Source organism: Mus pahari, chromosome 6, assembly GCF_900095145.1.
Source record: "Mus pahari chromosome 6, PAHARI_EIJ_v1.1, whole genome shotgun sequence".
NCBI lineage: Eukaryota > Metazoa > Chordata > Mammalia > Rodentia > Muridae > Mus > Mus pahari.
The window spans coordinates 64,438,771-64,455,883 of record NC_034595.1 but is presented as its reverse complement, the minus strand read 5'-3'; the positions used below and the strand labels follow the sequence as shown (position 1 = coordinate 64,455,883).

At 36.3% G+C, this 17,113-nt stretch overlaps 1 protein-coding gene across 4 annotated transcripts in view; it reads right to left on the bottom strand.

The window, feature by feature from the left end:
* Positions 1 to 5,726: 5,726 nt before the first annotated feature.
* Positions 5,727 to 17,113, bottom strand: part of LOC110323924 (selection and upkeep of intraepithelial T-cells protein 11-like) — a 52,002-nt gene continuing 40,615 nt past the window's right edge. Inside the window, exons 3-7 of one of the 4 annotated variants that reach the window (XM_021201290.1) lie at positions 14,598 to 14,762; positions 13,756 to 13,860; positions 10,860 to 10,982; positions 5,875 to 6,053; positions 5,727 to 5,783 (exon numbers count right to left, since the gene is read on the bottom strand). In XM_021201290.1, coding sequence (XP_021056949.1) covers positions 5,727 to 5,783; positions 5,875 to 6,053; positions 10,860 to 10,982; positions 13,756 to 13,860; positions 14,598 to 14,762 — 629 coding nt within the window. Of the gene's footprint in view, positions 6,054 to 10,859; positions 10,983 to 13,755; positions 13,861 to 14,597; positions 14,763 to 17,113 lie in introns of all 4 variants that reach the window. The other 3 variants (XM_021201289.1, XM_021201288.1, XM_021201291.1) reach the window with 3 other exon arrangements.

Genomic DNA, 17,113 nt, shown 5'->3' with positions numbered 1-17,113 from the left:
GGTTCTTTTATTGTTGAGAATGGTTTTTGCTATCCTAGGTTTTTTATTATTCCAGATGAATTTGCAAATCGCCCTTTCTAACTCTGTGAAGAATTGGGCTGGAATTTTGATGGGGATTGCTTTGAATCTGTAGATTGCTTTTGGCAGGATGGCCATTTTGACTATGTTAGTCCTGCCAATCCATGAGCATGCTGCCCTCCTCTTTTATCCCCCTGCTTTTCCTCCTATGTTCCCCTTCCTCTACCTCCCATGATTATTTTGTTCCCCCTTCTAAGCAGGACTGAAGCATCCACACGTTGGTCTTCCTTTTTCTTGCGTTTCATATGGTCTATGAGTTGGATTTTGGGTATTCTGAGGTTTTTGGCTAATATCCGCTTATCAGTGAGTATGTACTATGTGTGTTCTTTTGTAAGTGAGTTACCTTACTCTGAGGTAGTATTTGTCTTTGTTATTGAGGTGCGTTTTCTGTATATAGCAAAATGCTGGGCCCCTTACATATTCATTCTCTTGGTTTATATCTTTTAATTTGGGAATTGAGTCCATTGATGTTAAGAGATATTAAGGACCAATGATTGTTGCTTCCTGTTATTTTTGCTGTTACAGATGGAATTATGTTTGTTTGGTTCTCCTTTTTTTTTTTTTTTTGTGTTTGTTGTAGGAAGATTAATTTCTTCCTTTTTCTTGGGTGTAGTTTCCCTTCTTGTGGTGGAGGTTTTCATCTTTTCGTCTGTTATCATTTGTAGAGTTGGATTTGTGGAAAAATATTTTTTAAATTTGGTTTGGTGAAGTATTATCTTAGTTTCTCTAACTATGGTAATTGAGAGTTTTGCTGAGTATAGTACCCTGGGCTGGCACTTTTGTTCTTTTAGCATCTGTATGACGTCTCCCCAAGATCATCTGTCTTTTAGAGATTTTATTGAGAATTCAGGTGTAATTCTGATAGGTCTGCCTTTATATGTTATTTGTCCTTTTTCCTTTACTGCTTTTAATATTCTTTGTTTTGTGCACTTGGTATTTTGATTATTATGTGATGAGGGGAATTTCTTTTCTGGTCCAATCTATTTGTGCTTCTGTGGGCTTCTTGCATGTTTATGGGCATCTATTTCTTTAGGTTAGGGCAGACACCCCTCCTTAGGCGGGAAAGGCACCGGGTGATGGATCAGGCCTGGAGACTGCTCCCGGGCAGACACCCCTCCTTGGGCGGGGAAAGGCGCTGGATTGTTAGTGAGAATTTTATTGAGTATTTTTGCATCGATGTTCATAAGGGAAATAGGTCTGAAATTCTCTTTCTTTGTTGGGTCTTTTTGTGGTTTAGGCATCAGAGTAATTGTGGCTTCATAGAATGAATTGGGTAGAGTACCTTCTGTTTCTATTTTGTGGAATACTTTGAGGAGAGTTGGAATTAGGTCTTCTTTGAAAGTCTGATAAAATTCTGCACTAAACTGATCTGGTACTGGGCTTTATATTTGGTTGGGAGACTTTTAATGACTGCTTCTGTTTCTTTAGGGGATATGGGACTGTTTAGGTCATTAATCTGATCCTNATTTAACTTTGGTACCTGGTATCTGTGTAGAAGTTTGTCCATTTCATCCAGGTTTTCCAATTTTGTTGAGTATATTCTTTTGTAGTAGGATCTGATGGTGTTTTGGATTTCCTCAGGTTCTGTTGTTATGTCTCTCTTTTCATTTCTGGTTTTGTTAATTAGGATACTGTCCCAGGGCTCCCTAGTGAGTCTGGCTAAGGGTTTATCTATCTTGTTGATTTTCTCAAACAACCAGCTCCTAGTTTGGTTGATTCTTTGAATAGTTCTTTTTGTGTCCACTTGGTTAATTTCAGCCCCGAGATTGATTATGGATGAATTTGCTACCTTTTGGATGTATTTGCTTCCTTTTGGTCTAGAGGATTTATGTGTCCTATTAAGCTGCTAGTTTATCTCTCTCTAATTATTTTTGGAGTCACTCAGAGCTATGAGTTTTCCTCTTAGGATGGCTTTCATTATGTCCCATAAGTTTGGGTATGTTGTTACCTCATTTTCATTAAAATCTTAAAAGTCTTTAATTTCTTTCTTTATTTCTTCCTTAACCAAGGTATCATTGAGTAGAGTGTTCTTCAGCTTCCACGTGAATGTTGGTTTTCTATCATTTATGTTGTTATTGAAGATCAGCCTTAGTCTGTTATAATCTGATAGGATACATGGGATAATTTCAATATTTTTTTATCTGTCGAGGCCTGTTTTGTGACCAATAATATAGTCAATTTTGGAGAAGGTGCCATGAGGTGCTGCGAAGAATGTATTTCCTTTTATTTTAGGATAAAATGTTGTGTAGATTTCTGCTAAATTCATTTCTTTCATAATTTTTGTTAGTTTCAATGTGTCTCTGTTTAGTTTCTGTTTCCAGGATATGTCCATTGATGAGAGTAGGGTGTTGAAGTCTCCCACTATTATTGTGTGAGGTGCAATATGTGCTTTGAGCTTTACTATAGTTTCTTTAATGAATATGGATGCCCTTGCATTTGGAACATAGGTATTCAGAATTGAGAGTTCATCTTGGAAGATATTACCTTTGATGTGTATGAAGTGCCCCTCCTTGTCTTTTTTGAAAACTTTGTGTTGGAAGTCGATTTTATTCGATATTAGAATGGCTACTCCAACTTGTTTCATTGTACCATTTGCTTGGAAAATTATTTTCTAGCCTTTTACCCTGAGGTAGTGTCTGTCTTTTTCCCTGAGGTGGGTTTAGTGTAAGCAGCAATAAGTTGGGTCCTGTTCATGTAGCCAGTCTGTTATTCTATGTCTTTTCATTGGAGAATTGAGTCTATTGATATTAAGAGATATTAAGTAAAAGTAATTGTTGCTTCCTGTTATTTTTGTTGTTAGAGTTGGGATTCTGTTCTCGAAGCTGCCTTATTTTAGGTTTGTAGAAGGATTATTTTCTTGCTTTTTCTAGGGTGTAGTTTCCATCATTGTGTTGGTGTTTTTCCATTATTATCCTCTGAAGGGCTGGATTCATGTAAAAGTATTGTGTGAATTTGGTGTTGTCATGGAATACTTTGGTTTCTCTATCTGTGGTAATTGAGTATTTGTGTTCTCTTAGGGTCTGTATAACATCTGTTCAGAATCTTCTGGCTTTCATAGTTTCTGGTGATGAGTCTGGTGTAATTCTAATAGGTTTGCCTTTATATGTTAATTGACCTTTTTCCCTTACTGCTTTTAATATTCTATCTTTATTTAGTGAATTTGTTGTTCTGAATATGATGTGTTGGGAGTCATTTCTTTTCTGGTCTAGACTATTTGGATTTCTCTAATCTTCTTGTATTTTCATGGTCATCTCTTTCTTTAGCTTAATGAAGTTTTCTTCTATAATTTTGTTGAAGATATTTGCTGGCCCTTTAATTTGAAAATCTTCATTCTCTTCCATACCTATTATTCTGAGGTTTGGTCTTCTCATTGTGTCCTGGATTTCCTGGATTGTTTTGTCCTGGATTATTTTGGGTTAGGAACTTTTTGCATGTATCATTTTTTTTGATTGTTGTGTCCATGTTCTCTATGGAATCTTCTGCATCTGAGATTCTCTTTTCTTTCTCTTTTATTCTGTTGCTGATGCTTGTATCTATGGCTTCTGATTTCTTTCCTAGGGTTTCTATCTCCAGAGTTGTCTCCCTTTGGGTTTTATTCATTGTTTCTACTTCCATGTTTAGATCTTGGATGGTTTTGTTCAATTTCATCACCTGTTTTTTTGTGTGTTTTCCTGTAATTTTTTTAAAAGGGATTTTTGTGTTTCCTCTTTGAAGTCTTTTAATGCATCTGTTTAGTGTGAGGAGCCATGGCCTCAGCTATGGTCTTGTGGCTATTTTCTAGGTCACATAAACAATACTGAGAGAACATTCATGTTCATAACAGTAAGAATGTTTGTGGATAAAGAGTACACTGTGTCCATTGGTTCCAGGAGCTGAAGATTGCCACCTGACCTTCAGAGAGCCCCCAGGCTATTCCCCACTCCCTTGGAGCCTTCTCTTGCTTATGCTTACAATTGCCACTCCTGAATAAAGTTTCCAGAGATTGATCAGTATGATTGGCTTGCTTTCAGTCTTTGTGTCTCATGTCCCTTGCACACACACACACACACACACACACACACACACACACACACACTCTGTCCTGCCCTGGGTCCCTGCTGATTATTCCTGCAGGTTTTTGCAGTTTAGCAGTGTTTTCCTGTAATTCCTTGAGGGATATTTCTGCTTCCTCTTTAAGGGCCTCTACCTGTTTAGCAGTGTTCTCCTGTATTTCTACAAGTGATTTATTAATGCCCTTCTTAAAATCCTCTTCCAACATTATGAGATATGATTTTAGATCTGAATCTTGCTTTTTCTATGTGTTGGAGTATGCAGGACTTGCTGTAGTGGGAGTAATGGGTTCTGAGGATGCCCAGTGGTCTTGCTTTCTGTTAGTAAGATTCTTACATTTGCCTTTCATCATCTGGTAATCTCTGGTGTTAGATGTTCTAGCTGTCTGTGACTGGAGCTTGTTCCTCCTGTAATTCTTTAGCCTCTGTCAGCACTCCTGTGAGACCAACTTTCTCCTGTGTCCCAGTGGTCAGAACACTCTCTGCAGGCAAGCTCTCCTCTTGTAGGGAAGGTGCACAGAAATCTGGAGATCAGATTCACCTCCTGATTCCTGAGGTCAGAACCCTCCTCTGGGAGGGAAGGTGTCCAGAGGTCTGGGTTTCAGCTCTGTCTCCTGGCTGACAATGAAGGCCTGAAGGGACCCTGTCAAAGAAGCTTGTTGCTTCTGCTACCCACGTGCTCTCCTGCATAGACTGTTCTCAGTGATCCCAAGATTCTGGGTGTGCTAGGGCCCGTCTTTCACCCCAAGATCCCTGGTGTGCTAGGGTGCCTGCAGTGTGGAGAGTCCTCTGGGGACATTGGGGCCCTCAGCTGAGATTGCACCCAAGATGGTGCAGGGGTGGCACCTACCAGAATGAACCCCAGCCACTGGCCGGGCAATTTTCCTTTGTCCCTGTTCCTGCTAGAACAAGACCCTCTGGGTTTTTTGGAACTGTTGTTGCACTCCACTCACCATTTATCTCAAGGTCCCAGGTGTGCTAGGGTGCCTGCAGTGTGGAGAGTCCTCTGGGGACCTTGGGGCTCTCCACCGAGATTATGTCGAAAATGGTGTGGGGCTAGAAATTTTCAATAGCTAGAGAAATATTTTCTTTTGCTGACAAACACTGACTTTATACAAAAGTTTATTTTTTATTCTTTCAAAACACTTTATCCTAAAGTTTTGTAATGATGCTTTTATTGCTTTCAATCATGCTTTCTTTAAAAATAAACCCCATGTTCAGACTTGAAGAAAAATAATCAAGATATCATTATTTTTAAATCCACATTGTTTAAATCCTTACTGAATTTAAGATGTGGAAGAGGGTGTGCATCACAGGCCATGTGGATATTTCTAGGCATCAAAATCTATATTTTTTTTTGCCCTGAAACTATATAGACACAAACAACAGAAACAGTGCAATATGTACCTAGAAGGAGCTGGAGGGAGGAAAGAGAAGAGGTGATGCAGTATAATTTTATTTTATTAAAAATTGTATTTTTAAAAATCTATACATTTTAGACAGAACAAAATTTAATCAGAGTACCCCCTTGATTGACTGTTTTATAGATATAAATTTTATAGTCCAAATCATTATCCTTTTTTGTCTTTCTTTACTGCTTCAAGTTTCCCAGTTGGGACTACAATTCAATCTTAAAGTCTGATGAGGATTGAAGATCTTCTTCAAAACTTTCGTGATGCTGACTAAATTTTTCCTCTTTACAAGTTCCTAGGACATCTGAACTTGAGGGCAGAAGAAGGTCGAAAATATCCTCTTCACAACTTTCTTGATGGTGACTAAATATTGCCTCTTCATAAGTTTCTAGGAACATTTGACTGTTCACATCATAATGTTTTTGGGACTTAGCAGATTCAGAACTCTTTTGCTTGGTGTCTTGTGTAGAAACATCTGTATTCATGGAAGGTAAGCATGGCATCTTACCATAACCTGAAAGAAAGCATTGTATTATCTAACACATCAACACACACAAACACACACACTGATTGCAACTTGTTGTTCACAATTGTCATATTAATGTTAAAAGAAAGGTCTTTATCTACAATTAGGTACTCAAGAACCACAGTGCTAGAAAACCATTAGACTTAAGGAAGAATCTGACATAGTTTGGAGTATGTAAGTCTTGGCAGATACAGATATTTTATCTCAATTATTGGGTGTATATACACAGGACTCTATATTAATAAAGGCATGAGATTCTTGTGTGCTGTTATGAGAATGTATAAGGCTTTCAGATCTCTTAATATGGCTGTCTTCACCATCTTAACTTCTGAATTTAGAAATGAGATCTTCAGAATAGCTTTATAGCTTATTTAAGGCAAAAGTGACTGGAACAGTTAATTTTTTTCTAAATGATCATAAACTGTGAAATTTCTCTTTATTTATTCTCTCATACAATATATCCTGACTGTGCTTTTCCCCTTCTTCCTTTCCTCCCAGTTCCCACCTCTACTTCCACTCTCCTGCACATCCACTCATCGTCCATTCCTTTCAGAAAAAGTAGACCTCCGAGAAATATCAATGAAACATGGAATAACACGATGCAATAAGACTAGGAAAAAAACTTCATATCAAGGCTTAACAAGACAACCCTCTAGGAACAAAAGCATCCCAAGAGAAAATGAAAGAGTCAGAGATACCCCTTCCCACTGTTAGGAGTTTCCCCAAAACATCAAGACATTACATATACAGAGAACATAGTAAAGACCCTTATAGGCCCTGATTGCCACTTCAGCCTCTGTAAGTCTCTAGTAGCCATGCTAGTTGATTTTATGAACTGTGATCTTGTGGTATCCTCAACACCTTTGGCTCCTAATATTCTTCTTCCCTCTTTCTGCAGGCTTACATTATCTCCAAAGGTGAGGAATCTGATTGAGATCTCCTACATAGACATTTTATCTACCTAACATTTGGCTGTGAGTCTCAATTTATGCTCCCAGCAGCTGTCAGAGGAAGTTTCTCTGATGACAAGTAGGCTAGATACTAATCTATGTGTGTAGCAGTGGATATAATTAGGAATCAATTTATTGATTTTTTTTCTATCCTAGGTCTATAGGCTATCTACCTTCCAGGTCCTGGCTATCTGGGCAGTATATTACATAGGCTTTTTTTCCTCTCATAATCCTCAAATTACACCAGTCATTTCTTGGCCATTTACACACATTCTCCACCTTTATTACCTGAGTATACCTACCACTCAGGATAGATAGTAGGTTTTGTAGCTGCATTGGTATACTACCACTACTAAAAGCCCTGCCTGGTTAGTGTTCTATATCCTCCATTACTAGGAGTCCTCTTCAGGGTGACCCTCATAGAATCCTGAAGTTTCTACTGAACTAAGTTTACTCATTGCTTCCAAATGCCAATTCCAGTCATCTTTCACAGTTCTCTGTCTCTATCTCCCTTTTTCTATCCCTCCCTATCGCCTTATCCCTCCTATTCAATTCCTACCTGCTCCTAAAAATCTGTTCTATTATTTCTTCCCAAGGGGATCCAAATTAATAAAATCAGAAATTAAAATTAACAACAGACACTGAGGAAATCCAAAGAATCTTTAGGTCATACATTAAAAACTTCAACTCCAAAAAAAGCAAAGCAAAACGAAACAAAAAACAAACCTCAATTCCACAAAATTGGAAAATCTAAAAGAAATAGACAATTTTCCTGATAGAACCCACTTACCTAAATTAAATCGAGATCAGATAAACAATTTAAATGTAACTGCAACCTCCAAGATAATAGAAACAGTATTAAAAGTCTCCCCACCAAAACAGCCCAAGGAAATATGATTTTAGTGTAGGACTCTATCCAACTTTCAAAGAAGAGCTAATACCAATACTCCTTAAACAATTCTGCAAAACCTAAATAGAATGAACATTGTCAAATTCATTTTAAGAGGCCACAGTCACACTGATATCCAAAATATCTAAATGTCACAGATTCAACAAAGAGAACTACAGACCAGTTTCCCTTGTGAAAAAGATATTCTACCCTGTCTCCATTGTGTGTCATAAGGGAGGGGGAAAATATCACCAGTGATCTCATGAAACAGCAAATTCCTTTATTATGCTCACCACATAAACAATGATGGATTGTGTACTTCATATAAGAATTTGGAGCCTTGCTTCATCTGGCAGCCCTGAGAAGGCCTGGTTCAGGGATTATATGCATAAAAATTGCAAGCATCTTTGCCAAGTTACAGTTATAATTTTCCCAATCACACCTAAGGGATTATAGACTTTCCCAAGTGTTTTCATCATTGTCAACTGACACTGAATATAAGTGGCTTTGGCCAACCAATCATGTTCATTTATTCTTTTTGTTGTTAGGAATAGACATCATGTTGGGGAGAGCTATTGTTGCTTAGAGAGGGAGTTAGCAACAGTTATGTTTGGAGAACTGTTGTTGCTTAGAGAGAGTTGGTCAGCTTAGGTAAAATGGAATCTAAAGTCAAAATGGCAAGACTTAAGATAAGTTCCTTTAATTAGCTCTGAACAGTTGTAAAAATACTTAATAAAATATTTGTAAAATGAATCCAAGAACAAATTAAAAATATCATCTACTATGATCAAGTAGGTTTCATCCTTGAGATGCAGTGATAGTTCAATATATAAAAATCAGTCAATATAATCCACCATGCAAACAAACTGAAAGAAAAAAAAAAGATCATCTAATTATAGGCCAAAAAGCCTGTGAAAAAAATTTTCATGCTATGAAGTCTCTTAATAAGTGTTAGTGATCTGTTTAGGCCCTCAGAAATTTATTGATTCTATTAACAACATCCACTACGAGTAGCCTATTTCTTCTCTGTTTCTGTTTTTGATCAATGTGGAATTTTCTTTTTGTCAAGAGTGATCTATTTACATTCTTCTACATGCAGACATCCAATCAGACAGGTACCATTTGTTGAAGATGCTTCACTTTTTTTTTCAATGTACAATGTTACTTCCTCTATCAAAAATCAGTTGTCTACATTTGCGTGAATTTATGACTGTGTCTTTAACTTTTTTTAACATTGATCAACTTGTCTGCTTTTATGCCAATATCATGAAATTTTTATTACTGTCACTTTGTAGTACAGCTTCAAATCAGAGATGGTGATACCACTAGAAGTTCTTTTATTGTATAAAATTGCTTTTAGGTATCCCAAGTTTTTGTTTGTTTGTTTCCATACAAAGAGAAATATTGTTCTTTCAAGGTCTATAAAGAATTGTGTTAGAATTTTTATGGTGCTTACATTAAATTCATAGATTGCTTTTGGAGGGGTGGCCATTTTTACTGCATTGATCTTACTGATCCTTGAACATGGGATATTGTTTCATATTCTAATATACTTTTCAATTTCTTTCTTCAAATACTTGAAGTTGAACTTCCAGAGACTAAACCACCAATCAAAAAGTACATATGGAGGGACCCAGGGTTCCAGCTGCATATGTAGCAGAGGATGGCTTTGTTGGACATCTATGGGAGGAGAGGCCCTTGGTCCTGCGAAGGGCCTCTCCTCCTCAGTGTAGGGGAATGTTAGGACAGGGAAGCAGGAAAAAATCTTCACTAACCCCAACAAATATTCCCTCTAGATGTGAGTGCTTGCCAGTTTCAATGGCAAAAGGCATGGCTGTATCTCTTGTTCTTCTCCATGTCCAATGCTAGGAGATGCCAAGATTTACAGTTTGCATGCTCCGTGGTTTTTCTCTTAAACTAACAATATTGCAACACACTTTCCCTTCATGTCTGTGTTTAAATTATTTTATTAATAAAATTAATATCCCAAAGAGGAAAAGCCAGATTCTATTTTAATAGGTTTAAATAGCTTTGAGGGTCTATTTTTCCTCTGGGTGGACCTGGAGATATTTTCTAAATATACTTTATTGAATGTTATTGTAACCATTCAAGGACAGTTAGAGAGAGTAATTGGAAAAATGAAAATCCATGTAGCTTAACTCAGCTTTTTCTTGGTAAGTTACAGAAAAAAAACCTTTCTTAACACAGCACTCAGTAAAAATTCAAAATTAAAAATGTGAAATTAAACTTTCTCAAGAGGCAAAGCTCAACAGTGTCTAGGTAGAACTGTGGAGGAAGCCGGGCATGGGGGCACATGCCTTTAATCCTAGCACTCAGGAGGCAGAGGCAGGTGGATTTCTGAGTTCGAGGCCAGTCTGGTCTACAGAGTGAGTTCCAGGACAGCCAGGACTATACAGAGAAACCCTGTCTCGAAAAGCCAAAAAAACAAAGCAAAACAAAACAAAAAAACCAACCAACCAACCAACCAAACACAAACAAACAAACAAACAAACAAACAAAAATCTGTGGAGGAGGAGCCTGATAGGGTTCCCAGTAGTTAAGGATGGGACTTCTGAAGGTACTTAAAGGAAGAGTATAAGGAGCTCCATAAGGAAGGCTTCAGTTAAGGTAGAGCTTCCCATTTCAACGAATCCTGTAAAGGTAGTCCATCACAGGCCAGCAAACATGCTAAACTTATGAATACTTAGCAACGACAGCATGATTACTATAAAATGCCCCTCAATCTGCTTATGGAGATGAAAGAGAGAGAGAGAGAGAGAGAGAGAGAGAGAGAGAGAACGAGCAATAGCCTATAACCCAAGCCTCTATTTTGCCCCACTTGCACCAAGTGAAGATTCATTGGAGATTATTAGATTCATAGGGATTCAGGTAGAGATTCAGGAGACTTAGAGTTTCTTGGAGATCCTTGGAGTTCCCACCCCCACCTTCACTTACTGTTCAGGGTCCAAAGTAGAAACAAAATGAGCCCAGTGAAAAGTATCATCATTATAATCAAAGTTATGCATAATTTCCATAGCCAATTATTATACAATGTGTATGCTTCATCCAAAGTGAAAGCTGGGGGGCAAAGAAAGAAATAATAGACATATTTTAAAATAAGTAAAATAGATATAGGAAAATATGCATATGTTAAGAAACCAGATCACAGGACCCTAGTCCACAAGTAAGAGTAAAAGAAGGCTAAAAGTAGATTTCCTTTCTGGGGAGAGTTTAGGCCACCTATTCAAGGTTTTATGACAAATTTTACAATTTGAGTGATTCCATGGGTTTGTGTAATTTGATATGAGCCATAAGTAAAAATGATAATATGCTACTTTTAATCATTTATCCAGAAGTATCTGGTTATCCTCTTGTTTATTTTTATTCTCTGGTTCAAGAGCTACCAAAACAAGATATTTCACGATGAGTACTGAGGAAATAAATGGGTCCAATGAGCATACCTGTATACACATGCTCACATACACTACAAGCACACACACCAAGTACAGCCCATGTAACAATGGATGTTTGTCATTCTCTGAAAGACAGTCAACATACCAGAAGCCACAGCTTTAAAGAAAACTCCCTCTCCTAGCAGTTAACAAATTCTAATACCTCCATAGATAGGGGTGCAACTTCATCCCCAACCTACTTCTCCATGCTGGAATTTTATCTAGCCCAAGTCTTCACAGTCATGTGTGTCTTGTCTCAATTGGTATGATTTCATATATGTAACTTCCCTGCTATGTACAGAAAACACAGACTCCTTGTAGTCTTCCACCACCCATGACTCTTACAACCTCTATTTCTCCTCTTCTGAAATGATCCATGAGACTTGGGAGGAAGTATGCTATAAATATCCTGCTTAGGAATGACCATTCATATGTCTTTTATGTTCTGCACTTTGATCTCTGTGTTGTCATCTATTAAAAATAGGAGGGCTCTCTTATGGGGGCTGACAGACATATAACCTGGGTTTATGCCATAAATGGTAGCTATGTACATTCACACTGCATCTTTCCAGATATCTGAAGTCCAGTTCTTTTCATTATATCTTCCTATTTAATGTTTCCAATGGGTTATTTTTTAAATTTCAATTAGTATAATCAAATTTACATAGAAATTCTACTTGGGCTTTTAAAAGAATTCTTATATTTTAATTATACATTTTATTCTTTGATAGTATTTTAAGCCTAATCTTTCATTTTAAATACATATGTTTAATATATACAAGTTCAGACAATGGCTGCTAATTTTAAAATCTAAGCCTATTTGACAACTGAACCTCAATATCCAATGGGAGAGTCCATCAATTGTCTTTGTCTTCAATTTTCATGCCAGTTAATAGCTTCAACATAGATAAGGGAGAATAATTTCTAAATTATTTTCCTTTTGAAAAAGTGTACTTAACTTTTATTTTATGCACATGAGTGTTAGCAGCCAGAAGAGTTCTGCTGAACTAAAATTGTAGATACAGTGAGTTGCGAGATTCCATTTAGATGCTGGAACAGAATCCAGATCCTCTGGAAGAAGAGCAAGTGCTCTTAATTCCATGAACCATCTCCTCAGTCTCTAAATTCTATTCTTCATACTATTCCATGAAATGTGCAATATTACTTAATAACATTTTTTGTACATTATTTCAGTGTTTGCTTCTTTGGGCTCCCCGTATACTTTTGTTAGAATCTTCCTTAAAAGGGTTCTTACAATTAGAAACAGCCCATTTAATCCTGATATAAACTTTAAAATCAGGATGTCATTATTCCAACAGAAACATAAAAATGGAGGGAAAGGGGAAGATGGGAGAGAATGGATCCATATATATTTATATTTTCTTTTTCTCAAAATATTGTTCTTGCTTTCTTGGTGGCCAAAATAATTAATATAATTATTAAATTAAATAATTAAATAATTAAAATTACATAGCTGTAAAAATGTTACATGGATAGAAAGATATATTGTAATCGGATAGAAAGATATATTGTAATCAGAAAGACTGGTTTAGGGTATTGAGTATATTCCATAGTACTGGAAGTCAATTAAATTTTCCATATCTTTATACAGCATTGCTATTTTTCTATTTCCTTTAAGTTTATTTATTTGAGATTTGAAGCTCATTTTAATGAAATATAGGGCATTAGTTTCATTGGCTCTGAAATATATGTTAAAAGGGACATAACTGTATCTAAGTTTTGTCTTATGGATAAATGCAAATTCCTTAGGATAATAACTAGATCTTTTGATTTTCTTTGACAGTTTCTTTTTAATAAAATACTTCCTATTATCCATAATGAAATGAAACTTTTTTCTAAATCCTCAGATATTATATTGTACACAGTGTATGCTGTAACATGACCATACTTTCAAAGAATCTATACATAGATACTGATGAAGATCAAATATTAACTTTTAGTGGTCTTGGAAAATGAAAAGGAAAAATCAAATGAGAAAAATTATACTTTTTTCTCATTAATTTTCAAAAGGAATATATAAACCGAAGGTATTTAAATGTTTATAAATTATGAGTTTAGTGTAAATAATAGGTGACATCAGAAAATTGTGCTTTGTAAAAGACTGTAGTCAAGGGATTAAATGAAGACTAGACCTGGAGAAACAAATTGTTTCATTCTTTTACAAGCAACTGTAACTATGAGTACAAAAGCAGCCGTGATAGAAGACTAAAACTTTTAAAAACATGTAATTTCAAGGACAGCACTTGAAGTCATGGGGATGTTACTGAAACCATGACTGCTACTGCTATGACAAAGGCTACTCAGCTAAATAGTTTCAAGATGCGAAACAGTAGACAAAGGAGAGGGAAAATGCCAGATCTCATTCAAGTTCCACTTACCTTTAATCCTGAACATCAAGTAGAGAGGGAGGAAGGCAATAAACAAAACTATCTCTAGGAACTCCCAGATAAGTGGACAGCAAGCTCTTGTTTTAAAACTCAAAACTGAAAAAAAGTCAGTAGAAAAAGTTAGGAAGTTAAGTACTCAGGAATGCATTGGTACAGCAAGAGAAATGTTGAATACAGGTATTGTCTTGAAGGTTGTGGTGCTATATCCATTGCTTTATTTAAGTTATATCAGGGATAAAGACTCACAAGCAAAAAATTTAGGGTTTTGGTTAGGAACATCTAGAAAAGATAGAACTTAGAAGTTGGTGAAGCTAAGATTATGGCCATTTAGGCTGAAGATGGAACAGACTTAAAGAAAACATCAAATAATAAATATTTCTCACTTCTTTTATAACTGCATAGCACATAATCAGTATGAAAATATAATTTGGATGGTGTGAGACCCTGTACCCTTGTGGGAGCATTCTTAAGTGCCTAAAGATCATAGGATCCACAAAGAAGGGCTTCTGTGAAACTCTGAGCTAGCTAAAAGAAGAAGAAGCTGCCTTGGAAACCAAGATGTCAGCCATTATAATACTTTCTTTCACCCTGTAAGGAATCCTCTGAAAGAATTCTGAGACTTTGAGAGGAATATCATCTAGAGCTGTACCCTACCCCTGAAGAACTATACAAGGTGGGATGGGAGGGTAGTATCATAACTTGAGGATCTCTTAAGATTTTGAGACTTGCTTTGATAGAGCATTGAGATACACTAAACTTCAGGGTTATACAATTTTGTATGCATCACATAGGAATATTCTATTTCAAGAATATATGGTTTCAGACCTCTTTACCTTTCTTGATTTTAATCATTAGTTTTCTGAAATAAACAAGTCTTTCTTTGAGACAAAAAAGTATTCCTTTGAGAAAATTAAGAAAAAGTATAAAGAGTAAATATATTCCAAGACATAAAAGATTGTTTGACATCAATGACATATATTGTGGTTTGAATAGGACATCTGAAAGAAAGAAGGAAAAAAAAGGGTGTTATGAATTGCATATACATATCCTAGAAAAGATTAATATTACAGGCTAAGTCCCCAGATTCAACCATTCAAAGGTTTAACCACAAAAACCTCTGACTTGTCAGTGGATTAACCTATTGATAAACTCATAATTTGATGGCATTTTTGGAAAGTTGAAAAATGTTAGTAAGTGAAGTTGGTTGGATAAAGTCGGTAACTGGGGACATGCTTTCAAAGGATATATCTTGCACCTGTCCCACCTATAATTGTTCTTTTCTGCCCATCTTGATAGTTGGTTATTATTTGAAACTGGGATTATCCAGGAATCTGAAGAATGAAGTTTAAAGACTCAGGGAGTCTAGGGCCCCTTGCCCCAATGCTGGAAAGATGGAAATTAAGGCAGCTGTGAAAACAGTCAATCAATTTGATCTCCTAAATTGGCTGATATTCTAGAGACATTTGTGGTCTTAATCCTTATTAGACTATTGCAACAATGCACCCCCAAAGAAATGAGGATTTTCCCCAATGATATAATACTCAGAGAATGAAAAGGCTCTAGTTCATGGGGGAAATTATCTCCCCCAAATAGATATTTTATACAGATCTAGCACCTTGTGGGAGTGACTGGATTCATTATTTTTCTTCCCTGAGTAGCCACATAGGTTAAATTTATTTTCTGCTTTTCTCTATTAACTTAGCTGTGCTAAGTGTCTCATTGCCACAGACTATAACCCACAATATTAATATCAGGCTTTCTCCTTTGACCATATGAGTCCTAAGAATTAGACTAAGGATGAAAGGCTTTCTCTCTGCTTAGCCATCTAGCAAATCCTTGCTAAAACGGTAAAATATTATTGCTATTCCTTCATTTAATTCTGTCCTATACTGAGACTAATAATTTCCTAATCTTATTTGTCCTCTGTGTCTAGTTCCATTAATTAAGAGCCCTTATCTACATCTATAATACAGTGTAGAGAGAATATCTTGTGCATTGTATGGATACATAACATGTTAGCTAAAAAGCCTGTGGCCTATGGATTAGGCAGGACATAAAAGGTGTAGCATCTGGGCAGCAGAAATAATTCAGGAATAGAGCCAGGCATGGCAAGATTTGTCTGGAAAGATGTGAGGAGATAGACTCATGGTACCTGAGCACAGGTAACTAGCCACATAGCATAAAGTAGGTCTAAATATTTGGGTTATTGTAGTTATGGTATAGTCAGAGTAGAGTTATATGGTAAAGGTATTTGTAAATAATTTTGAGTCTGATTCTTATTTCTGGAGCCATGAGGCATGAAAAGAACCAACTCAAATTTCTCCATATGGCACAAAACATACAGTAGAACCCAAGCTTATAAAGTATAAAGGTCCAGGTAAAAAGCAGGGAAAATCAGACTAGCCAGAGAAGAGGCCTGTTCTGTTTTAAAAAGAACAAAAGCAGACCAAAGTCAAAGCTTCCCAGAAAAACACAAGACTAGCATCTGGGAAGATTTCCTAGCCAAGAAGCAGGAACCTGAAAGGAGTCCCTAAGAAAATAGAAGAAGTTATTAAAAACCTCCCAACCAAACAAAGCCCAAGATCAGATGGATTTAGTGCAGACCTTCAAAGAAGACCTAATATCAATATTCCTCAAACTATTCCATAAAACAGAAACAGAAAAACACTTCCTATTTCATTCTATGAAGCCACAATTATTGTGATACTTAAACTTCACAAGGATGCAACAAAAAAGAGAACTTCAGACCAATTTTGCTTATGAATATTGAAGCAAGAATACTAGCTAAAATTTTGGCAAACTGAATCCAAGAAAACATCAAAACCATCATTCACTATGATCAAGCAGGCTTCATCCCAAGGATGCAAGGTTTGATCAATATGTGAAAACCCATTAATGTAATCCTTTATATAAACAAACTCATAGAAAAAAATCCCATGACCATATCCTTAGATGCTGAAAAAGCATTTCACAAAATACAATACCTCTCCATGTTAAAAGTATTGGAGAGATAAGGAATTTAAGGCTCATACCTAAATATAATAAGGGCAATTTACTGCAAACCAACAGTTAATGTCAACATAAATGGAGAGATACTTGATTCAATCTCCTTAAAATTAGGGACTAGACAAGGATGCTCACTCTCTGCATATCTGTTCCATATAGTAGTCAACATTCTAGCTATAGCAATAAGAAAACAAAAGAGATCAAGGGGATAAAAATTGACAAAGAAGAAGGAAAGATTTGTTTGAGTTAATTTTATATCCAGCTACTGCACTGAAGCTCTTTATCAGGTTTAGGAGTTCTCTGGTGAACTTTTTAGTGTCACTTATAAATACCATCATATCAT